General features: G+C 49.3%; 1 protein-coding gene across 1 annotated transcript in view; it reads left to right on the forward strand.

The window, feature by feature from the left end:
* The window catches only part of LOC107118599 (solute carrier family 22 member 13-like), a 36,834-nt gene extending 11,626 nt beyond the window's left edge, over positions 1–25,208 (forward strand). Inside the window, exons 3-11 of the mRNA XM_015420961.1 lie at positions 3,679–3,782; positions 6,139–6,293; positions 7,952–8,120; positions 12,664–12,784; positions 16,843–16,937; positions 17,305–17,519; positions 20,035–20,143; positions 23,826–24,035; positions 25,038–25,208. Of these exons, the coding sequence (XP_015276447.1) occupies positions 3,679–3,782; positions 6,139–6,293; positions 7,952–8,120; positions 12,664–12,784; positions 16,843–16,937; positions 17,305–17,519; positions 20,035–20,143; positions 23,826–24,035; positions 25,038–25,131 (1,272 nt within the window). The 3' untranslated portion in view covers positions 25,132–25,208. The remainder of the gene's footprint in view (positions 1–3,678; positions 3,783–6,138; positions 6,294–7,951; positions 8,121–12,663; positions 12,785–16,842; positions 16,938–17,304; positions 17,520–20,034; positions 20,144–23,825; positions 24,036–25,037) is intronic.
* Positions 25,209–25,638: the final 430 nt, after the last annotated feature.

The following is a 25,638-nucleotide window of genomic DNA, read 5'->3' on the forward strand; positions in this document are numbered from 1 at the left end:
TGGCTATTAGCCACAAGGTTTAGATAGGGGCTCTGGGGCAAGTGATGCTCTGTCTTCTTGGTGCTGGGGGGGGTCAACAGTGGGAGGGCTTCTAATGTCCTGGCCCCACTGGTGGACCTCATGATGGCACCTGGTATTTCTGGCCACTGTGTGACATAGAGTGTTGGACTGGATGGGCCTTTGGCCTGATCCAACATTGGCAGCTCTTATGTTCTTATGTTCTTATGTTCTTATTCCCCACTCCTCCACTCGCACCTGCTGGATGACCTTGGGCAAGCCATAGTTCTGTCAGAGCTGTTCTTGAAAAAGAACAGTTTCTGTCAGAGCTCTCTCAGCCCCACCTGCCTCACAGGGAAAGGTGACTGTAAGCTGCTCTGGGACTCCCTTGGGTAGTGAGGGGCGGGGTATAAATCCAATCTCTTCTTCTTTTCTTCTTCATCATGGGATACATCATCCCCTTGGGACACTTGAGTGCTAAAGCTAGCTGGAAAACGAAACACGCTGACCTTTCTTTAACGAAAAAACAAAGCGCAATCCACATAATGCCTTTTATTAGTAATGTTAGACACAACCTGTGTCTCTAGCTGTGTTTTCCCAACCCAGTTTGAGAAACACATGCAGCAGTTCTGCAGAGAGGAAACATTAAAATATTTATTAATTAATAAAGGAAGAGTACAGATATCAAGGTCTGGAACCCCTAAATACCCAACGAGCCAACCAAAATAACACAAAACAGCATGCATACTTTCAGATTCACCCAAACACTTTGTCAGGCTGAATATTACAAAATAAAAACGGGGGAGGGGAGAGGAAAAAGAGAGAGATTTCAGGCCATGATTTTAAGGCCTGTTCTCTCTACTATTCCGGCCTAAAAATCATGCCCAGAAACATCTCTTCTTTCTCTCCCCCCCCCTAAAATCATGACCTCAAACATCTCTCTTTTTTTCTCCCCCCACACCCCCGCTTCTATTTTGTAACATCCAGTCTGATTTTGAATTTTCCTCTACTTTCTAATGGCCTTGCATCCTGGTAGTACTACGTATGCCCGTGTGGATTCTGCATAGCTGAATCAGGAATCAAACTTGCAAGACAAACTAATTTAAGCAATTTCTTTAATTCAAAACTCCGTACAGCATAGAATAATACAAGGGCCCTGGTAGCTAGAAACATGGGTAGACCAGAGAACAGAGCCATACCACTGACTTCAATTAAACAATTGGTTCCTGCTTACAAAAAATGGTGTTAAATCGTCTAGTTTGGGGGGTTTACAGTGGCACCTCGTATGAGGTAAATCCTGCATTATGAGGTAAAAATATAATGTGGTGCTAACTTCTAGGACTGTGCTGAAGTTTCAGCTATCCTAGGTAAAGGTAAAGGTTCCCTTGCTCGAAAGCCAGTCGAGTCTGACTCTAGGGTTGCGGTGCTCATCTCCGTTTCCAAGCCGAAGAGCCAGCGCTGTCCGAAGACGTTTCCGTAGTCATGTGGCCGGCATGACACTAAGGCGCACGGATCGCTGTTACCTTCCCACTGAAGTGGTACCTATTTATCTATTTGCAGTTTCTTGCTTTCGAACTGCTAGGTTGGCAAGAGCTGGAACTAGAGACGGGAGCTCACTCCGTCATGCGGCACACTCGGGTCTCGAACTGCTGAACTACCGACCTCCCACAGCCTGCAGTTCAGCGTCTTAACCACTTGAGCCACCGCAGCTCAATTTATGGATCGATTAAACCTCTTTTCCCCAAGCATTTATAGAGAACGGATTATCTATATTTTCCTAGCTGCTAAGCTCAGCTATCCTAACCAACTGGAAAATGTCTTCACCCTTCTGGTGTTCACCAAAGCTGTCATTCTGATGGATTTTAGTGCCCCGTGTAGAGCTATGGGGCGGCCTCCTTTGGAATATTGTCTACCGTTCTGGTCAGCGTTATCTCTAAAAGGACATTGTGGAGCTGGAGAAAGTACAGAGGAAGGCAAACAAGAAGATGAGGGGGTTGGAGCCCCTTCCCATTGAGGAAAGGCTGAAGCGTCTCTGGGACTTTTCAGTTTAGCAAAGAGACAACTTAAGGGTGTGTGCGTGCAGAAAGGATAGAGGTTTATAAAATTGTACATGGGGTGGAGAGAGCTGACGCAGAGAACTTTTTCTTCCTCTCCCAAAAGACTAGAACCTGAGGGCATCCAATGAAGCTGATGGGCAGTAAGTTCAGGAAGGACAGAGGGAAATACTACTTGACACCAGGGCTACTTTTGTAGAAAAATCCCAGCAGGAACTCATTAGCATACTAGGCCACACCCAACAGCAGGAACTCATTAGCCTATTGGGCCACACCCCTGACATCACAGCTCATTGGCATATTAGGCCACACCCCCATGTTGCCACACCCACCTTTTGATTCTTATTCTGTTTACTTTGTTTGTTGTCAAAACCCTGGGGGTTTTTTTGTAGCAGGAACTCCTTTGCATGTTAGGTCACACACCCCTAATGTGGCCAATCCTAATGAGTTTCTGCTGTTAGGTGTGCCCTGTTATGCTAATGAATTCCTGCTGGGCGTGGCCAACTCGGGAGCTGGCCGGAACACCGTTCCTGTGCGTTCCCGCCCAAAAATAGCCCTGATCATCGGTGTTTACGGTACCTACTGCATAGATTTATGGCCGTTCAGGGGTGACTTTGCAGTCAGTGCAATGTTGCCCCGAGGTATCTGAATGTGGTTTCGAGCTGCACGTTTCCCTCCCATTTGAGAAAATGTGGAGTGAACGCTAGATGCAGAATCGCCCACCATGCCCATCAGAGCGAAGACGGAGTAGGGCCCTGAGCACTGCTCCAGAGTAAGCCTCATTAACCTGCATCTGAGATGCGGAAGAGCCACACTCCCAATGTCCCCTTCCAAAGAGCCGGAGAAGCAGCAGGGAATCAGCTGACAAGGCCTCTTTTGGGAAATGTGTCGTGTTGGTGTCGGAGAGTGGCAGGGGGGTATTAATGTGTCACCCGGATCCCTGCGGTGACGGGCCCCGCACCTACTCCTTCCTCCGTGTCGCTGCCTGCAGTTACTGTGGCAACCTCAGCACCAAGACATAAATTTTACCTGTTTGTAATGTACATGTGTTGTAGCTTGGGCAGAGGAACCTTAACACTTTTGAGATGGTTAATCCCCCAATTTATGGATCGATTAAACCTGTTTTCTCCAAGCACTTATAGAGAATGGATTATCTATATTTTCCTAGCTACTAAGGGAAGTGCCCAATCCAACATTCTCCTCCTATACCCAGTTGTGAGCTGTGACGGCCCCAGTTTTTTTCTGCCCACTAGGTGAGGATACATTCTGGCACTGCCCCCCCCCCTGTGCGGGGTGGGCTAGGGGCGGGCACCGGAGCTGCAGTGGGCGGGCCGAGGGGGCGAGCTGCAAATGCATGCAAATGCATGCAAAGAAGGAGAAAAGGGAGCTGCTGAGTACCGAAATGCTGGGGGGCAGAGTGCAACAGTGGGCAACAGTGGGAGGGCTTCTAGTGTCCTGGCCCCACTGGTGGACCTCCTAACGGCACCTGGTATCTTTGGCCACTGTGTGACAGAGTGTTGGGCTAGATGGACCACTGGCCTAATCCAGCGTTGGCTTCTCTTATGTTCTTAATGTTGGTGCTGAGAGGAGACTCAATGAAAAGGACCGCATGTTCTTCTTTTGCTAGTTCAACTTGGTCTGCGAGCGAAAGAACTTAAACAGCATCTCTCAGTCCTTCCTCATGGCGGGCGTTCTGGTTGGAGCATTGGTCTTTGGGCCGCTGAGTGACAGGTAAGGAGATGTGAGTCTCTGCGGCAATTTGGCTGTGCTTCCCCCACTCCTGCTGCCCTGAAGCAAACCAGTTGTTGCAGGGATTTAATGTGCATACAGGCAATGTGCTCGATCCCCATTCGTGGTAGCCCTTCAGGTTTGGCCTTGTGTCCGCCACACTTCCATACTTGCTCTGCCACGGGCACCATGACTGTTCCAAGAGCACGGTGCATTCTGCCAAAGGATCTGAGTTTCCAGCTAAGCTCTTCATCCTTGGCAAGGCAGGAGAATAAATAATGCAAAAGGCAATAGGTTGCCGAAGGCTTTCACGTAGGCTTGCCAAGTCCGGCGGCAGATCGGGCCCCAGGGGGAACCCCACCCCCAAAGCACGTGACGTGCCCGGCGTCAGCACGTCACCTGGAAATGACGCAGTCACGTCGGGCGCGTTGGGGGTGGGGACGCGGTTATCGGAGGGAAAACTCTATGGTTTTCCTTTGGATGATTGTGGCCCCGCCCCAACGTGCCCGATATGATCGCGTCACTTCTGGGTGATGTGGATGCAGCGCGCGCACTCACTTGGTCTTGGCATTGTGGGACCTGACGTTTCGCCAGCAGCTGTGACTGGCATCCTCAGAGGTATAACACAGAGAGATGGAGTACTCTCTGTGTCAAGGGGAGAAGAAAAATGGTAGGCAGGTAATTTATATCTACTCAGGAAGGTGGGGTAGGGCTGAGTCATTATCTTGTAGGAGTTCCCCAGGCTGTGAATGTGCTAATGGAGGAGCTTTCCTGAGGAGGTTATTTTGCATATGGATTGTTTCCTGAGGAGGTTCTTTTGCATGTGGATTCTGATCTTATCTGTAGTGCTGTTGTCAGATGACACAGAGAGTCCTCCATCTTTCTGTGTCATACCTCTGAGGATGCCAGTCACAGCTACTGGCGAAAGGTCAGATCCTACAGTGCCAAGACCACGGCCAGACAACCCAGAAAAACTACAACGGCTAATTTCCTAGGAACGTTTCCTGTTCTTCTGCTTACACACACACACAAAAATACACCTTACGGTTGTGGGCAGCTGTTCTATGGGTGTGCCTTAAAAGCAGAAGCATACCACCCGGACCAAGAACCCGACAGAAAAGAAATCTCTTCTCGTCTTGTGTGGACTGAGCCTCCCCCATGAGCTGGCCTTTAGTTTAGCTATGACTGTCTCCAGCTTTTCTTTCACGGCACTGGAAGCAACGCATGGGGGTTTCTCACTGTTGGCTGGCTTACCTTCCCTAATGACAGATTCACTGGTGTGGTATGACCATGAATATCTGTTGGTAGCAGGGTTCACTAGGCTTACACGCAGCAGCAGTGTCTCGGTACTGTGCGTGCTAGCAAAGCTACAAAGTTACTCGGAGCCATTTGTAAGTCGCAAACCAATAAGCCTTCTTTACTTAGGGAGCTCCATTCGAGATAGTATAGGTGAGAGAGGGAACGCCACACTTCCACGTGTTATACAGACAGAACAAAAGAGGAGGCTGAAGTTGGTTCCCAGAATAAGGAACTGGGAACTATCGTCATCCTCATCCAGGGGTCATTTCGTAGAAAAAGAGGTGCAGGAGCTCATTAGCATAACTTCATTAGCATAACTTATTTGCATGTGCCACACCCCCTGACATCGCCGGAAGTATGTCAGAAGGCAACACCCACCGCTCAGGCTCCACTGGACTGTATCGGATTGCTAGCTATTCGGGGGGGGGGGGGGGCGGGTTTGTCCCTCACAGAGGAGGGAGAGCTTGTGCCTGAATAAAACTTGGTCTTAAAGGTGCCACTGGACTGTTTTGGACTGGGGGGGGGCTCTGCAACTTACCTGGCTGCTTCTTGCTCTGACTGAGGGCTGCTGGGAGCAGGGGGTGGGGCTTGTTGCATGTGCCCGTCCCCTGGGCTCTTTACTGCCGGAGCTCCGCTCCTGTGAGCTCCTGCAGGAAATGACCCCTGATCCTCATGAACAAAAGTCTAGTAGCGGCTTTCCCCTGGGCAAAGTAATTTTTGATGAGAACTGAAGGAGATCCCACAGGGCCCTGGTCTCAACAGGGAGCATGTTCCACCAGGCTGGGGCCAGGACAGAGAAAGCCCCGGCCCTGGTCGAGGCAAGACGGGCGTCCTTCGGGCCAGGGGCCACCAGGAGATGTTGATCTTTTGAGCGTTAACGCTCTTCGAGGCGTATATGGGAAGAGGCGGTCCCTTAGCTATTACCTAATAATGCCCCTTCCAAATAGATATTGCCCTTTCTAAAGCTAAAAAGCTGTAATATAACTGTGTGCATGCAATGTGTCCTTGTGTCCAAGTAATGGCCGTCTTCTGCTGACCTCCTTGCGTTTCTTCCCCCCAGGATTGGGAGCCGAAACATGATCTTGTTCACCCTTCTCTTGATGGGCTCCTTTGGTGTCGGAGCAGGCTTTGCACCCAATTTGTACGTCTACATCGCCTTGAGATTCATCGTGGGTTCTGCTTTTGCTGGATTCAGTATAAGTGTGGCGGCTTTAAGTAAGACTCCCCATACCTGAGCTTCTTTGGGAAGGGCTGGGCCTTGTATTCAAAAGTGACAACCCCTGGGAATTCAATTTATGCTCCCTCCTTTTTTAAAGAATCACCCTAAATGTATATTATTATTATTATTATTGTTGTTGTTGTTGTTGTTGTTGTTAGTATTACATTTCTACCCCGCCCTCCCCGCAAGCGGGATCAGGGCGGCTTACAATAGGGCACCGTGTGCCAAAGCATAAAACAACATAAAAACAGGATAAAACAATCAACATTAAAGTGCTCAGTGGTTACAATCAAAATTTAACAAGATGGAATCAAATTTGCAAGATGGACTCCCCAGTATCTTAAATAACAATAGGGAGATTAAGACCCATAGATGTTACTTGACCCCATTCAGCGGTACTGACCACAGCGAAATCATGGTTGATCTTCATGGGGCCACCCCTCAGGTCTACCAGTGGTGGTAATGGTAGTAGTAGTGGTGGCTCCTACTTGAAAGCCCGGCGGAAGAGCTCCATGTTGCAGGCCCTGTGGAACTGTAAAAGGTGTGTGCTAAGAAAAAAATCATTACAGTTTTGGATCTGGGCTTAGGGAGGGAATTTGTTTTTATTATGATTGCTTTATTTTAGGTAAGGTATTACTGGTTTGGGTTAGAAATCCATGTGTGGAGTTCTGGAGTTTTGGGATCATTTTCTGTGCATGTTCACTGCAGGCACCATCCTTTTCAATGGCCAGCCAATTCCAGGGTCTAGGGCAGCAGTCATTAAAGATAATGGCACCAAAATTGCATTCAATGCACTCCTCTGACTCCTCCCAAAACCTGCCAAATTTCAAGCATTCAACAAAGGCTCTCCATTTTAGCAGACCCCAAAGAAGTAGCTGGTTTTCTGCACATATACCCCTCTCTATAGACTGCTATGACAGGAAATGACAGGCAGCATTGGTGATTGGTTGGGAGTGTTAGGCTGTGCTCCTCCCTTGCTAGAAACTAATTGGTAGGAAGGATGCCAATGGCCAGGAAAACAAGCGGAATCAAAGAACAACATGATAAGCGCAAGCTGTTGGCTTGCTAAGCATCTGAACTCGAAAACAACTCAGATTTTTTCAGGGGGAATAGTTTTGTCTCGCTAAGAATCTTCGATTCCTAATACTGTTCTGTATTAGGGAATACCACCGTAATGACCTGAAACAAATGTGTAAATTTTTGGCTTCAAGATTGCATTTTCCACACCCCTAATATACATGCTTCTTGGTTACACCCATTGTTATTTTGTTTAATTTAAACATACTTCATTGGAGGTACATACGAAAAAAGGAAAGAAAAAGTAACAAATGTACAATCATCGTGAGTTCATAGAGCAAATGAACTACAACCAATCAGGGGTGAAGGGAAAGCTGAAATACAGTGCAGGACATAACAAAAAGGGTCTGATCAGTCACAACAGAAGAGCTGGATTATGAAAAGATCAAAGCCCCGTCAACCGAAAGGGACTTCCCAACAGCATGCCAACTCCAAGGGTGTATTAAAAGTAGAGCCATGTATGGTAGTTTGGATTAGAAGTGAGGAGGTCATGACCTGCCATAAATTGTAAAACAGACCATTGTCTACTCTGTATCGTTGCTTTTCTAAGAGTCTGACTGTCTCTGTTCCCTTCTAGGTTCTGAGTGGGTGGGGGCTTCCTACCGCCCCCTTGCGATGATTATTACTCACTGTTGCAATGCCATGGGGCAGATGGCCCTGGCCGGCTTGGCATACGGCATTCGGAACTGGAGGCTCTATCAGATTGTCGGCTCTGCCCCTGCGTTGTGTCTCTTCTTTTACATATGGTGAGTGTCTGCAAGTATGGGGTGTGGTCACGATGTCTGGATGGATTACTTATGCAATGTACATGGTGCTTGGGGGGGGGGGCAACAGAGGGAAGGCTTCTGGAGTTCTGGACCCGCTGGTGGACCTCCTGATGGCACCTGGGTTTTGGCCACTGTGCAACACAGAGTGTTGGATTGGATGGTCCATTGGCCTGATCCAACATGGCTTCTCTTATGCTCTCATGTTATCTTAGCCACAAGGTAGAGATGTGACATTATGTCTGGGGCAGTGATGCTCTGTATTCTTGGTGCTTCTGGAGTTCTGGACCCGCTGGTGGACCTCCTGATGGCACCTGGGTTTTGGCCACTGTGTGACACAGAGTGTTGGACTGGAAGGGCCATTGGCCTGATCCAACATGGCTTCTCTTATGTTCTCATGTTATCTTAGCCACAAGGTAGAGATGTGACACTATGTCTGGGGCAGTGATGCTCTGTATTCTTGGTGCTTGGGGGGGGGGGCAACAGCGGGAGGGCTGGTGCAGAATGCAGTGGCGGGGCTGTTGTTGTGTCTTCCCGTGCGGGAACGCATCCAGCCTGCCCTAAAAGCGCTGCACTGGCTGCCTATAGCATACCGGATTCAGTTCAAGGTACTGGTTCTTACCTTTAAAGCCCTATATGGTCAGGGACCTACCTACCTAAAGGACTGCCTTTCCCCACATGTCCCCCAGAGAGCACTAAGATCGGGATCCCAGAACCGCCTAGTTCTCCCGGGCCCTAAAGAAGCCAGGCTGGCCGCAACGACGGCCAGGGCCTTTTCTGTGGTGGCCTCTTACTGGTGGAACGAGCTTCCGGAAGACATCAGGGCTCTGCAGGACCTTTTACAGTTCCGCTGGGCCTGCAAGACGGAGCTCTTCCGCCAGGCCTTTGATTAGGGTGCCGCCTTTTAATACCAGGGCCCTGTTCAATCACCAGCACCAACAGCCTGGCACGAGCCTGGATTAGGGTGGTGGGCGACCGTCTACAGTTGAGAGATTGATGCCATCTGATATGAACATCTGTTTGAATGTACGATTTTATATATTGTAGTTTTAATTAATTTGTGTTTTACTGTATGTCAGTGTTTTAACAGATATATAAGCCATCTTCAGCCTGCCTTGGTGGGGAGGTGCGGGATATAAATGTAATATATAAATAAATAAATAAACTGAAAGTTCATAGACTCTTCAGTCTTTTTACGTAGGGATGGTCCTCCAACCCCTTGAATCATCTTGGTTGGCCTCTATAACTGTTAGAAGAAGAAGAAGAAGAAGAAGAGAAGAGATTGGATTTATACCCTGCCGTTCACTACCCAAGGGGGTCTCAGAGCGGCTGACAAACTCCTTTCCCTTCCCCTCCCCACAACCACAACAGACACCCCGTGAGGCAGGTGGGGCTGAGAGAGCTCTGACAGAAACTGCTCTTTTTTCAAGAACAGCTCTTATCAGAACTATGGCTTGCTCAAGGTCATCCAGCAGCTGCAAGTGGAGGATTGGGGAATCAAACCTGGTTCTCCCAGATTAGAGTCTGCACAATTAACCACTACACCAAACTGGCTCTCTAACACCAAAACCTACAAAAATGAGCCTGGGAGAAGCATTTGGGGGGAGGTTGCCCCCTATTTTGTCACTGGGCCTGAACCGGCCAACAGTGTTTTAGAATCCTGGTTTTGCAGGACAAGCGCCAAGCGTGGCTTGCCAGTTTGGTTGGAAGCGCAAGTTATGTTTTCACTGAAAAGCAGGAGGTAAAACATAAGGAGGGAGAGAAGGGGAAGAAGTATCACGGGCCCTGAGCCCCCAGGCTCATTCTCCCAGTGCCAAGCAGAGTCTGGCAACTGTGTCAGTAACACACTTTACATTTTTTCCCCCTGGGCAGCTCAGCCTTTGCTGAAATAACGCTCTGAATGCTGATGGTCTTTCAGAGTTTTGTCTGAATCTTATCAGAGTACAGAATACTGGCTTGAAGGTCAGCCAGTTTGGTGTAGTGGTTAGGAGCGTAGACTCCAATCTGGAAAAACTGGGTTTGATTCCCCACTCCTCCACATGCAGCTGCTGGTGTGACCTTGGGTTGGTCACAAGTTCTTTCAGAGCTGTTCTCTCAAGAACGGTCCTCAAAGAGCTCTCTTAGCCCCACTGACCTCACAGGGTGTCTGTTGTGGGGAGGGGAAGGGAAAGGAGACTGTAAGCCGCTCTGAGACTCCTTCGGGTAGTGAGGGGTGGGGTATAAATCCGATCTCCTCCTCCTCCTTATTCTTCTGGCTTATCCACTTAGAAACATAGATCTGGAAGGGACCTCAATGGTCATCTAGCCCAACCCCTGGCACAATGCAGGAAATTCAATCTCTTCTCTCTCTCTCTCTCCCCCCCCCCCAACCTGGCATTAGATGACAAATCTTCTTGCAGCATAAAACCCAAGCAGTAGCATAAGAGCATTCTATCCAGGATAATGAAGCTGATGTACTGAGCCTAAAGCCATTCCTCAAAGCTGTACCTAGAATGGGTTGAGCTTGCTTCTCTAGAACAATAGCTCACCTGGATCTAGGAACTAACCAATAGATAAGCAGTGTAATCTAAATAGCCTATCACTGGGTGTGTGTTGGGTGAGGTGTTTGCTGGCTTTATAAGCAGGGCTCAAGCCCTGCTAGCTTGTCTTGTAGTTTGCCGAAATCACTTAATAAACCAGAGCTGATCACTGCAATGCATCTAGAACCCAGGATTTAACAGAAGCCTAATATATCAAAATATAGTAGCATGGCATGAGCAGGGGTTGTTTTGTAGAAAAAGAGCTAGGGGAACTCGTTAGCATAACTCATTAGCATATGCCACACCCCCTGACATCCCCGGAAGTGTGTCAAAAGGCCACACACCCCGCCCCCAACGGTCCCGGCCGCCACTGCCGGCCTTGCAGCTCCACTGCCGAGCCCCATGAGGGGCCCAGCGCTGGACCTGCAAGGCTGGCGGGAGTGCCAGGAAGCCCCGCGAAGGCCCTCCCTGGCGCCAGGCAGGCAGGGGTGGGGAGAGGCGGGGAGGAAGCAACTTACCCTTCCTCTTCTCCTGCCTCCTCCTGGCTGAATGAGGGCCAGAAGCGGGGCAGCCGGAAGCAGGGGGCGGGGCTTCGTTATGTGCCCCGCCCCCCGTACCTCACCCGGGGGAACTGCGATCCCCCGCGATCCCCCCCGAAATGACCTCTGGGCATGACCATGAAGTTAGCATGACTTCCCTTTGGCCTATACTCTTATTACAGCTTTTTGCCCTCTTGGCACCAAGATCCAATCAGGAATCTCTCTGAATGGGACTTTCCAGAATACGTTAATGTCTGCTCCTAATTCCCACCCCACCCCCCGGTCTGGTTATACAACTGAGTACAGGATCTCACAATTAGCCAATTACCACATACTTGAGCCCGGCCTTGAAAGAGATAGGGATGGTACCTGCAGGAAGGCCCAAACCATGAACACCCGAGAGCTGGACTGGGACCTCTAATAATCACGTTAACCCTTAAGGAAATTAGGGTGGTTTGCCTCACATCTGGCCTGGAGGGAAATTCTTTTCCGACCCCAAAGTGGCCATCAGCATAGGCGTAATCTTCGTGGGGGCGGCGGGGCGTCAGCCCCCGCCGAAATTTTCAGGAAGGTGTTCAGCCCCCCCCGGGAAATTGGAAAGTCTACACCGTTGGCCATCAGCATTACCCTGGGCATGGAAGAAAGGGACACGAAAGCTCTCCTAGGGTTGGCAGATCCCCCCGGTGAGCAGGGAATCCCCTGGTTTCAGGCGCTCCTCTACGCCCCCCCCCCATTATCCCTCGGAGGAGGGAAGAAGAAGAAGAAGAGATTGGATTTATACCCCGTCCTTCACTACCCAAAGGGGTCTCAGAGCGGCTTACAAACTCCTTTCCCTTCCCCTCCCCACAACAGACACCCTGTGAGGTAGGTGGGGCCGAGAGAGCCCTTGACAGAAACTGCTCTTTTTTGAGAACAGCTCTTATCAGAGCTACGGCTTGCCCAAGGCCATCCAGCAGGTGCACCTGGAGGAGTGGGGAATCAGACCCGGTTCTCCCAGATTAACCACTACACCAAACTGGACCTGGAAATAAACGTGACGTGCCTATGTCATCCAGAAGTGACGTACCCTGTTTCCCCGAAAATAAGACCTACCCAAAAAATAAGACCTAGCAGGATTTCTATGCATTTGTGGTATAAGCCCTAGTGTGTCTTCTTGGGAAAAAGTAAATCTAAGACAGTGTCTTATTTTCGGGGAAACATGGTAGGCACATTGGTGATGTCGGGGATGCTGGCTGCTCTGGTTTTTGGGCAAACTCTACGGTTAGAAGCTAATTCTACCATAGAGTTTTGCCCACGAACGAGAGCGTCGCCGGAAGTGACACGGGCACGTCATGCTTCTTCCCTCCCCGCTCCTGGAGCCTCCCGGTAAGTCCCCCTGCTGGCTTGTCCGACTGACCTGGCAACCTTACCCTCTCCTGATCCGCCTAAGTTCACCCACGGCTCTTCATGGTACCCTCACCTTTGCAGGATCCTCCCCAGTTCTGCCCGATGGCTTCTGACAAGAGGGAAGATAGAAGAGGCGAAAAAGACAATCCGAAGGGCCGCGTCGATCAACAAGCGAAGCGCCCCAGAAGAATTACTCAACCAGGTGTCAAAGGCTGGGATGTCTAATGCTTGTAGGTTTGCCAGCCTCCAGGTGTGGGGCCCGGAGATTCCCCGGAGTTACAACTGATCTCCAGATTGGGTTGCCAACCTCGAGGTGGTGCCTGGAGACCTCCTACCATTAGAAGTGATCCCCAGGCGGCAGAGTTTGGTCCCCCTGGAAAAAATGGCTGTTGTAGAGGGTGGCCTCTATGGCATTGTACGCCACTGAAGTCCCCCCCCTCTCCAAACCCCGCCCTCCCCGGGTTCCGCCCGCCCATATCTCCAGGGGTTTCACAGCCCAGAGTTGGCAAGCCCACCTCCAGGTGGCAGAGATCAGTTCCCCTGGAGAGAATGGCTGCTTTGGAGGGTGGAACCTGTGGCATTTTGTCTGGCTGAGGTCCCTTTCCCTCCCGAAATCCTGCCCTTACAAGGCTCCACCCCCGAATCTGCAGGAATTTCCCGAGTTGGAATCGGCAACCCTAAATGCGCGTCTTTCCCAAAAAGTTTTGTGATGAAAGAAAATGTGGTCCGGGGGAGATCTCGGGGAAGAGACGTGTGGCCGTGGGAAGGTGTGGGGCGGTTTTTGCTGGATCGAGAGGCAAGGCGTACTTAAAGAACAGTTTCTTCACCCTAAAACGTACGCTGAGAAGAAGAGAGCTGTCCCTGCCTCTTGCTCTTCTGGCAGCTGGTCCCAGGGCTAGAAAACCCCAATGACAACTACAACACAGTCAGGCTGTCGGTTGTCACCTCTGTGAATGTTGGTATCGTAGCCGGTGAATAGGGTTGCCCACCTCCAGGTGGGGCCTGGAGATCCCCCCCTTTTACATCTGACCTCCAGCCTACAGAGAGAAAACGGCCACTTTGGAAAGTGGGCACTATGGCATTGTCCCATCCTGAAGTCCCTCCCCTCCTCAGCTGGGCCGTAGCCAGGATTTTTCATTTTGTTTTTTTTTAAAGCCCCTCAAAGGGGTTTTTAAATTGCATTTTCTATAAACTACAGAAAAAACGACAAGAAGGGAAGATAGAAAAGTAAATCCAAGGTGTGGTGATCATACAAAATGCTTACAAATATGGCATAAACATACACTTTCAGTTGTTGACCTTGAAGGTGACAATTAGATATGTCGCTTATAGAAGCTCTAGCCCCTATTGACTGTTTGGAGTATATTGCTATAATCTATATATCTAATAGCCAAGTTGCCCCCTCTGTGCGGATATCTAAATCCACACATCGGGGGCACATAGGGGGCAGAGAGATTTTCCTTCACACTTGGGGCAGTCCCCAGGTGTGCAGAAAAATCTGAAAAGTTTAAAAAACTATAGGGGGGATACTTAAATCCCCCCCAAAGTAAAAAAGCATTCCCTGCACATGTGCAGAGACCGCACTTACCCCTGGGATCTGTGGCAGAGCCACACAGGGCTCACTGCGGTTGGTGCTGGCGGTGGCAGCGGGGGTGGAGAAGCCTTGGCGGTGCGGGTGGCGGCTAGGAGCCACAGCCGCCACTGTTGGAGACGGGGGCCTGACAGGCCCCACAACCAGGAGCTGAGCCTGTTGTTGCCACGGCAGTGGTGGGGGGGAGAGAAGCCTGGTGGGCCTGACAGCTCACAGCCGCACAGGGCTTGCCACTGTTGTTGTGGGTGGCGGGGAGAAGCCTTGGCAGCCCAGGAGCCGTGGGGAATACACCAACCCCACGAGTATCACAGGTCCTGCTTCTTGTATATTTAGATTTCTCATATGCAAACATCAGGTATCCTCATCATCTCTTAACCTTTAAAATACCAATTTCTACCCATCTGGCTGTTGTGTTCTGCCCATCTGGCTGTTTTAAAAGTTCTTATCAGCCCCTGGCTGTGATCCTCCCAACATCCAAAATTGTTTAAATTGAATTGCTAAATAGAACAGACCTTGACTTAAATATATTTCTTGCCAAGACACCTATCATTTAAAATCTTATGTCAGAAACCCACTTAAGCATCAAATCACATCCCCTCAGACCATAATTGCAATCCTATCAATCTCATATTTTAAAGTTAATGTAGCCTAATTTAGTTGAATTTATTAAGATCCTTTTTCGTTTTTGTGGGGCAGTTTTTCGTTCTTGTGGGACACCCATTATGCTTATACTTAAAAATAATAAATACTGGAGATTTTTGGGGTGGAGCTCGAGGAGCCATGGGGGTTGGGGAGGGACTTAGAATCATAGAATGTTAGAGTTGGAAGAGAACTTGCAGGTCATCTAGTCCAACCCCCTGCACTTTGCAGGAGCACAGCCGGAAGATAGCCCTACAACATACCCAAAAGATGGTCGTCCAGCCTCCGCTTGGAAACGTCCATAGAAATGGGATATAATGCCATAGAGTCCACCTGGAGTTCAGGTGTAATGCCAGGGGATCTCCAGCCACCACCTGGAGGATGTGGAATTCCAAAAACAACATCAGTGACAAGAATAACGAAGAGTCAATAAAGATAAGTTCCAAAAATGTTTACTGCAGTAACTTCTGTAGAAAATTCTCTTCTATTATCGCTCACACGCTAACGAATACTGAGCAGTGAAAAAAACCCCGTTTCACAATATTTGCTTTGTCTCGGCGTGTAGCATTCCCAGTTCTTATAAATTCAGTGGTAATCGTTAAGAATTGGGATTGCTATACGCTCAGATAAAGCAAATGTTGTGAAACGAATTGTTCATCGCTCAGTATTTATTAGCGTGTGAGCGATTATATTTTTTTCCTTCCCCCCCCAAAAAAACAATTTATTAGGATATATTAAGAGGTAAAACATACATCATACTACGAATTGTTATACATCCTTTTCTCCTATTTCCCCACCCCTTTTGACTTCCCACAGTGCTCCAACCTCCAGCCCACCCCTTAAATTCTCTTCTTTCCCCCCCTTACTCGTTAGTCACATTCTACAGGTAACATATTTTTCAACTATTATTCTTATACATTTATCCTTCTTCTAATATCTTTCTTTTTTCAATAGTTATCAAAGCAAATTAAATTGTTCTTTACATCCTAATATTTCTCTAAATATTCTTTAAAGTCTATCCAGTCTGCGAAAAATTCTTCTGCTTCCAAATTTTTAAGCTTTCTTGTCATTTTGTCCATTTCCGCCATAAAAAGTAATTTCTTTATCCACTCCCCAATTTCGGGAGTTCTGTCTTGCTTCCAGCATTGAGCATAAGTCATTCTAGCAGTTGTGATCATGTACCACATCAAAGTCCTTTTCGCCATGTTGACTTCTTCCATTTTAAGTCCCAACAGTTATATTTCAGGTTCTTTCTTAAATTTACATTTCACAATTTTCTCGGCCTTTTGGCTAAGATCAAGTGTAGCGTGTGAGCGATTATAGAACAACATTTTGTACAGAAATTACTGCAGTAAACATTTTTCCCACTTATCTTTATTAACTCTTCCTTATTTTTGTCACGGACGTTGTTTTCGGAATCCCACTTCCTCCCGTGATCTCTCGTTTCTGGCTTCTACCACCTGGCGATTGGCAACCCCAGGAGAGAGATTGGCTTCCTCCACCATCATCACCACGCCTTCTCTCTCTCTCCTTCCCCAGCTTTCCCCCCTAGCAGCAGAGAGGCTGGGGAAGGAAAAGGAAGGCCCCCCCTGCTGCTTCTGGTCAGTTTCACTCCCCTCCTTTCAGCTGTTAAATCTAACAGCTGATGAGGGGGGAGTGAAACTGACCAGAAGCCACAGGGGGGGCCTTCCTTTTCTTTCCCCAGCCTCCCCACCGCAATGGGGCTAGGCGCACTGGGGGTGAATCATCAGGTGGTGGAAAAGGGCTCACGGTTGGTGGGGCTTTGCCCTCAAATGCCCCACCGTGGCTACGGGCCCACTCCCCAAACCTAGCCCTGTCCAGACTCTACCTCCAAAATCTCCAGGTATTTCCCAACACAGAGCTGGCACGCCTGGCTGTGCAGCATCTCAAGACTCTACTGAGAACCCCATACACAGAGGCCAGCAGCGCAAACCATAACGTTAGGCTATATTGCAGACCTTTCGATTCTGGCTGACGTCGTTATCTTTCTCGTTTTGTACAATTTGAAGCTGGCTCCCGAAAAGAAGGCCAAACCTGGAAACATCCTGGATCTTTTTCGGAAGGCACACCTAAGGAAACTTATTTTAATTATGGCTTGGGTCTGGTAAGTCTTCCGAACGGTGCTAAATCAATAAAAGCAATAAAAAAGCCATTTTAAACCGCCCCCTCCGGTTAATGGAAATCTTCTGCCCCTGTTGCAGGCTTCTGCCTCTACAGGCACAGTTTCAAGCTTTTCTTTGCTGCTGCAAGGAGTAGAAATTTACACTGCTAAAAAAAAAATCAATCCTGAATTTTGCAGGAAGCTCAATTTAGTACCCACCCGTAGCATTCTCTACTCCTATGGAATCTCATTGTGTGCACAGGCTACTCTTGATATAACCCGCAGAAAGCCATAGAAATAAAGTGGTTATTGATATTAAAATACATTAAAAATGAACTCAGACCCAAACTGTATTTTGCTTTGCTCTCAGGTTTGTGGACAGTCTGGTGTACTATGGAGTGAGCCTTCATGTTGCGGATTTCGGCCTGGACATCTACATGACCCAGCTTGTGTTTGGAGCTGTTGAAATACCGGCACGTGCTTCCTGTATCTTTCTACTGCAGTGGATGGGGAGGAAGAAATGCCAGGCTGGTTGGCTTCTCCTGGCAGGAGTCATATGCCTAATCATCCCTGCAATTCCAAAAAGTACAGTCATTCTTTACATAAAATACAAAGTTGGCAGATGAAGTCAAATATTAGAGTGTGGTGATAGTGGCTGGAGGAGTGGACTAGTCCCTGGGAGACATGCACTTAAGTCTCCACTCTGCTGGGAAGCGGAGCCCCAGGGACGAAATCCCCGTTCTGCTGGGAAGCGGAGCCATAGGGACAGAATCCCCACTCTGCTGGGAAGTGGAGCCGTAGGGATGAAATCCCCGCTCTGCTGGGAAGCGAAGCCATAGGGATGAAATCCCCGCTCTGCTGGGAAGTGAAGCCATAGAGATGAAATCCCCGCTCTGCTGGGAAGCGGAGCCATAGGGTATTATTTTTGTTTGACAGCAGCTGGTCCCAATGAAAGGAAATGTACACAGCCTTCAGCTCCTTGGGAGAAGGGCGGGATAAAAATGTACTCGCAAGATAGATGGAAGCTTTAGATATGATCCAGAGGCCATACATCCAGAGCTTCCTGTTCCATTCTCTGTACAGAAGGGCCTTGCATATGCTCAAGAAATCCTTGGAGTTAGGGTTGCCAAGTGCTTTTTTAGCCGCAGTGGTGGACTCCCGGCTGGCGGCTGGAGTGCACATGCGCACGGGCGAAGCGCGTGCGCAGCGCACGCACGTCACCCAGAAGTGACGTGACGGCGCAGGGCACGCTGGGGCCATCCAAGGGAAAACCATAGAGTTTTCATTATATGCAGTCCTTCACCTACCAGATTGATCTCACATGTCTATTGTGAACCCTTAGAGACAAACGAGCGTTTATTCTAAAATCAGCTTCTGTAGACTAGAGTTCGTTTTCTAGCATCTCTTAACCTAAGAGACAAAACCCTTTTAAATGGGGTTGCCAGCCTCTATGTGGAGCCTGGAGGTCTCCCAGAATTACCACCCATCTCCAGGACTAAGAAAATTTGTGGCAGGGTATGAGCTTTTGTGAGTCACGGCTCACTTCTTCAGAAGTCTTTCGGGTGCTCCTGGACTCTTGCTCTTTTCTACTGCTGCGGAGACTAACATGGCTGCCCATCTCGATCTATCACTGATCTTCAGACTAGAGACTGGTTCCCCTAGAGAAAATGGTAGCTTTGGAGGGTGGACTGGGCTCCCGTGGTATTATGCCCCACTGAGTTCCCTCCTGTCCCCAAACCACACCCTCCACAAGGCTCTACCCCCAAATCGCCAGGAATTTCTCGACCCAGATATGGCAACCCTTCCTTTAAAAAGCGAATTGGAAAGGATATTGCAGCGTGGATGACAGAGCAGAGCTGTCAGCAAGGAATAAAAGGACAGGGGGCAGTAGTCCTTGGTGAGAGAATGGGGGTGGTACGTGTGTTGGGGGGTGCTGGGGTCCACCAACCTAGGGTTGGCAGGTCTCTCTTGGCAATGGGGGGGGGTGAGGGGTACTTACCCTGAAAGGACAGAGGCCCAGGCCATGTTGCCGGCAATGTGGGCAGGGGTCATTTCCTGCGGGACCGCACAGGAGCGGAGCTCCAGCAGTAAGGAGCCCAGTGGGCAGGCACATGCAACAAGCCCCGCCCCCTGCTCCCAGCAGCCCTCAGTTGGGCCACGAGGAGCAAGAATCAGCCAGGTAAGTTGCAGAGTCCCCCCCTCCAGCCCGCCTTCAGGTACAAGCTCTCCCTCCTCTGCGAGGGCAGATCTGCGCATTCCAGTGGAGCATTCCAGTGGAGCCTGAGCGGTGAGTGTTGCCTTCTGACACACTTCCGGTGATGTCAGGGGGTGTGGCATATGCAGATGAGTTATGCTAATGAGTTATGCTAATGAGCTCCTGCACCTTTTTTTTTTTTTTTAACAAAATGACCCCTGGGTACATCACTTCAGATGTGTACTGGAAATGAAATCATCACATTGTGACATCACAGCGATGCTCTGGTATTTGGGCAAAAGCTCTATGGTAAAAATGGTTTCTACCATAGAATTTTTGCCCAAATACCGGTATAACCCCTTGAGTCCCAAGGGCCAGTTCAAAGTCTAGGCTAATATCCATAAACTTAAAATGTAAATCCAGCTGATTTAAATACAACAGAGAGCAGCTGTGAAAAATGTTCCCAAAGATACCAATACTGGTTCACTAACTAAGGGGTTACACCAGAGTGTCGCTGCGGTGTCACCGAGGTGATGATGTCATTTCCTGTACATGCTGGAAGTAGTGTCACCACATTACTGGTGATGTAGCTTGGGCCTCCTTCCTGCTTTTGGTAAGTCCCCCTGCCAGCCAGCTGATTGGCAGCAGGGATCAGGACCAGGCTGAGCAAAACCCATTAGTGTTATATCCCAGCCTGCCAGGTGTTCAACATCTTCCCTGTTTTTGCTCTCTGGGCAACCAGCGAAGACCGGAAGCCTTATGTTTCTTCTGCAGAGCTACCATATACGGTTAGTGGGCTATGCAAAAACACTTCTGTGCCAAATCCTTGTGAAATGGTGGCAGCTTTCCAGGAAGGTAATTGTGGTTCCTCTCTAATTTCCTCCCCTGTGGTCTGTCTTTGCCCAGCGATCCCTGTCGCCGTGACGGTGCTGGCTGTTATCGGCAAGGCCTCTCTTGGGGCCTCCTTTTCAACCACTTACGTGTTCTCTGCAGAAGTGTTTCCCACAGTCATCAGGTGAGGATCTCGCTCTGGTTTCAGTTTGCGTCGATTTAGAAATTGCTGGGCAGGGGGGAGTCATCCAGAGGCGTGATGGGAAAAGCTCCCGACCAGGCACGAAACACATTTTGGATTCCTCTAGCCCAGGGGGTTCCCGACATAGTGCCATGAGTACTGCCATGCCTACCAACACCTTTTCTGGCACTCACCAAGTGTTTTTAGGAAGTGGGTGGGGCTTTTGGCCAGCAAGGCTTCTGACTGGCTATTGGAGATTTGATTGTCTGTGCAGATTTTTTTTTAATGTTGCTTTGGCAACAGTTGCCTCCACAGCACGAGGATCTACACGGCATTGCTGAAGTTAAGCCGTGGCAGCCATTTTGTGGCTGGCTCCGCCTCCTGAAGCAGCCATTTTGTGGCAGTAGGGTTGCCAGCCTCCAGGTGGGGCCTGAGGATCCCCCACTTTTACAACTGATCTCCAGCTGACAGAGATCAGCTCCCCTGGAGAAAATGGCTGCTCTGAAGGGTGGACTGTATGGCATTGGACTATGCTGAGGCCCCTCCCCTCCTTAAACCCCGCCCTCTCCTGGATGCACCCCCAAAGTCTCCAGGTTTTTCCCAACCCAGACCTGGCAACCCTATGTGGCAACCATTTTGTTGCTGCATCCACCATGCCGTTTCAGCATTCCAAATGTGCCTGCAGGCTCAAAAAGGTTGGGGATTCCCTAGGGTGTGTAGACCAACTCTCCCTCTAAGCTCTGGAAACTAAGCTGTGGAAACTGACCCACTCTCCCCCCCTTTGCTTTTACAGGGAAGTGAAGACAGATTGGGGAGGCATTTAAAGAAGCCTCCCTGTTTTCCCTTCCCTTCCTGATTCGGGGATGGGCACCCGAATAAAAGCCGAATAAGATTGGCTTTTATACGGGAACACCTTATCAGTAGCTGAATTAGATTAGAGCATCTGATTCGGCTGAATACATACCTGAAAAATATTGATAATGTATTTTTCAGGTATTATTTTTCGGGTATTTATTCCATCTGACAAAGCTGAATGCACACCCCTAATCTAGAGGGATGGTGGCAGAAATCTAGGGACAAATCTCAGAGCACGCTGTAGAGTCCACCCGGAAGCCTATGAGGCGGCAGGGATGGTGGCAAAATCTTACTTCTCTGCTGCCATTGCATCAGCTGAATCGCATCCAGCACAGTCATTTGGATTAATTAGGCAGCTGACAACTCCCAGGAGGGAGCCTCCAAATGTTAGTGATTTGGCTTTTAGCGGTGATGTTTCTGCACAGTTCTTTGCCAATAAAATGTCTCAGAACCGTTCCAAATTAGATGCTCAGCTAATTCGCACTCAGGCAGTAGAAGTATCTGCAACCTAACTGGTGTTGCTGGGATCAGCTCTGTCCAGTTTTCCAGACTGATGTTGACTAGTTTCTGGAAAGTGAGAAGAAGAAGAAGAAGAAGAAGAAGAAGAGGAGGAGGAGGAGGAGGAGGAGCCCAGCCCTTCACTACCCAAGGTAGTGTCCGAGCATCTTACAAACTCCTTTCCCTCCCCCTCCCCACAACAGACAGCCTGTGAGGTAAAAGAAGAAGAGATTGGATTTATACCCCGCCCTACACTACCCAAAGGTGTCTCAGAGTGGAATACAAGCTCCTTTCCCTTCCTCTCCCCACAACAGACACCCTGTGAGTTAGGTGGGGCTGAGAGAGCTCTTGACAGAAACAGCCCTTGAGAGAATGGCTCTGAGAGAACTATGGCTTCCCCAAAGGTCATCCAGCAGCTGCAAGTGGAGGAGTGGGGAATCAAACCCGGTTCTCCCAGATTAGAGTCCGCGCTCTTAACCGCTGCACCAAACTGAAGGTAGGGCTGCCAGGTTCTCGCTGGGATGGGGCATGCTCCATCCCCGGTTCACATTTCCCAGTGCTCTGATGGCTGGTGAGAGAGAAAAAAGTTGAAAAAATTGCTGTTGGTGTTGCATCGCTTCTGGGGGAAACATAGGGCTAGCTGAGAGCCAGTTTGGTGTAGTGGTCAAGAGCAGCGGACTCTGATCTGGAGAACCGGGTTTGATTCCCCACTCCTCCCCATGCAGCCAACTGGGTGACCTTGGGCCAGTCCCGGTTCTCTCAGAACTCTCTCAGCCCCGCCTACCTCACAGGGTGTCTGCTGTGGGGAAAGGAAGGGAGGGTGGTTGTAAGCCGCTCTGAGACTCCAAGTGAAGGGCAGGATATAAATCCAACTCTTCTTCTTCTGATGGGAACTATTGGTAGCCTGCTGATGCCATGATGTTACTTCTTGTGCAACCTGCAAGTGATCTCGTTGCGTCAAGAGACCCTCGTTTCACCCAATGTGATCGTGTCACTTCTGGGTTCCTCTGGAACTGACATCATAGCATTGTTGCAAACCCCCCCCCAAAAAATTCCTCACAATCTCCTGTTGGTTGCTAGCAGGGGTCATTTCCTGCAGGAGCGCACAGGAGCGGAGCTCCGGCAGTAAAGAGACTAGGGGGTGGGCACATGCAACAAGCCCCACCCCCTGCTCCCAGCAGCCCTCAGTCAGAGCAAGAAGCAGCCAGGTAACCTGCAGAGCCCCACACCCCCTGGTCCAAAACAGTCCAGTGGCACCTTTAAGACCAAGTTTTATTCAGGCAGGAGCTCTCCCTCCTCTGTGAGGACAGATCTTCACGTCCCCCCCCCCAATAGCTAGCAATCCAAAACAGTCCAGTGGAGCCTGAGCGGTGGGTGTTGCCTTCAGACACACTTCCAGTGATGTCAGGGGGTGTGGCATATGCAAATAAGTTATGCTAATGAGTTATGCTAATGAGCTCCTGCAACTCTTTTTCTACGAAATGACCCCTGGTTGCCAGCAATTCTAGTCCTCCTCCTTCCTTCCTCTGATGACATCACTTCCGGGTGACGTCATTGCATCAGGGACAAAATGCGGGCATGTGACTGTTTGGGGGCGGGGTTCCCCCTGCTGGCCAGATAGGCAGCGTTGGGCAGAAGCCCCGAAAAATGCCTGCTCAGACCTGGAGACTGGCAACCCTAGCAAAGGGAGAATACACACTGCTGATGAGGGTATACAATGTTTTTAGATTGGTTTTTCGGGTTTTTGCTATTTTTTGGTTGACTTATTTTTATATCACTGTTACCTACCTTGGGCCTGAGATGGCTGGGAGGGAGGCGGACATTTACTGTTAAGTCGCTCGCTTAATAAAGAAGTCAGAGAGTGATTCAGCAAGAACACAGCTTTATTTTTCAACTCGAACACAACTCCAACACGGATCAAAACCTGATAGCCAGAACAGAACAGTTCAGCTTCTACATTGCCGTTGTCCTGCTTTTAAACTCTCCCGGCTAATGTAGCCACACCCACTGTACAAATACCAACCAATACGGTTGTTCATATAAGGACCAATCACAGACGTTCCCGCTCAGGGAGCTTGCTGTAAAGTGATTGGCTAGGTGCTTCCTGGGCTAGCAGTGCGAATGGATGGATTTGGATCCTAGCCCAGGACGAAGCTCAACATGGCAAGTCAATTAGATGTTTCATATACATCATGCATTCCATGGCAGCTATTGAATACATTACATTTACGTATGTCAAATAAATAAAAATGTATTTTTAGTGAGCCTCTCCATTCCTCTGTCATGATGTCCAGCCAGTCTCAATCTTTCTGTGCATTGCTTCCTCCCTCAGGCAGACCAGCTTAGGTTTGTGCTCCATGTCGTCCAGAATTGGTGGCATCCTGGCTCCACTGGTCGGCCTTCTGGACGAGATCCACCCTGCAATTCCGATGGTGCTACTTGGAGGCATGGCTTTGGCCGGGGGGATCCTCTGCTTCTTTCTGCCTGAGACACGGAACAAAGATCTTCAGGATGACACGACAGTGTCTCCATCAAGCCAGCTGTGAGTGGTCAAACGGTGTCAAACACAGCCAGGGACTTAGCTACTTAGCATAGTGGTGAACAGGGCTATTTTTGGGCAGGAACGCACAGGAACGGAGTTCCGGCTGGCTCCCGAGCTGGCCACGCCCAGCAGGAACTCATTAGCATAATAGGCCACGCCCAACAGCAGAAACTCATTAGGATTGGCTACATTAGGGGTGTGTGGCCTAACATGCAAAGGAGTTCCTGCTACAAAAAAAGGCCCTGGGTTTTGACAACAAACAAGGTAAACAGAATAAGAAGGGAAAGGTGGGTGTGGCTGGATGAGCACACTTCTGGTAACATGGGGGTGCGGCCTAATGTGCTAATGAGCTGTGCTGTCAGGGGTGTGGCCCAATATGCTAATGAGTTCCTGCTGTTGAGTGTGGCCTATTATGCTAATGAGTTCCTGCTGGGCTTTTTCTACAAAAAGAGCCCTGGCGTTGTTGTTGTTTCCAGCGAATCCTGTCTTCTCACAATGTGGCCAAAGTACAATAGCTTGAAACATAAGATAACATAAGGGAAGCTATGTCGGATCAGGCCAATGGCCCATCCAGTCCAACACTCTGTGTCACACAGTGGCCAAAAATACCAGGTGCCCTCAGGAGGTCCAGCAATGGGGCAAGGACACTAGAAGTCCTCCCACTGTTGACCCCCCCCCCGGCACCAAGAAGACAGAGCATCACTTGCCCCAGACTGAGAGTTCCTATCTACACCTTGTGGCTAAGAGCCACTGATGGACCTCTACTCCATATGCTTATCCAATTCCCTCTTGAAGCCGTCCATGCTTGTAGCCGCCACCACCTCCTGTGGCAGTGAATCCCATGTGTTCATCACTCCTTGGGTGAAGAAGTCCTTCAAGTTTAGTAGTTTTAGCTTCTAGGGAGAGTTCGGGCTTGCTTTGATCTAGAACCCACAGACTGGATATTGGATTCAGGGTGGGGGAAACCCTTTCCTGATATCTAACAACATCCCTTTTCTTTAGATCCGAGAAGCCAGTCCACAGTGGTGTTGAAAACGGACCTGCGGAAGAGAAAAGTGGGAACCGGATCGCAGAGACCACGAGTACATACTTTTAGCGACGTGATCAAACCTCCTGGCTTTGAAAAGAAAGATGGAACATTCCATTTTTTTAAAAACAAGAACTTTATTAGTTGTTGTAGATTTTTCGAGCTGTATGGCCATGGTCTTGGCCATACAGCCCGGAAAATCTGCAACGACGAATGAACTCCGGCCGTGAAAGCCTTCGACAACATAAAGAACTTTATCGGCAAATGTTCTGGGTACCCTTCTCAATCCTGCCTTCATGTCAGGGGTCATTTCGTGGAAAAAGAGCTAGGGGAACTCATTAGCATGTGCCACACCCCCTGACATCACCGGAAGTGTGTCATAAGGCCACACCCCCTGACATCACTGGAAGTGTGTCATAAGGCCACACCCCCTGACATCACCGGAAGTGTGTCATAAGGCCACACCCCCTGACATTACCGGAAGTGTGTCATAAGGCCACACCCCCTGACATCACCGGAAGTGTGTCATAAGGCCACACCCCCTGACATCACCGGAAGTGTGTCATAAGGCCACAC

This window comes from Gekko japonicus, unplaced genomic scaffold, assembly GCF_001447785.1.
Source record: "Gekko japonicus isolate JY-2015 unplaced genomic scaffold, Gekko_japonicus_V1.1 scaffold3203, whole genome shotgun sequence".
Taxonomy (NCBI): domain Eukaryota; kingdom Metazoa; phylum Chordata; class Lepidosauria; order Squamata; family Gekkonidae; genus Gekko; species Gekko japonicus.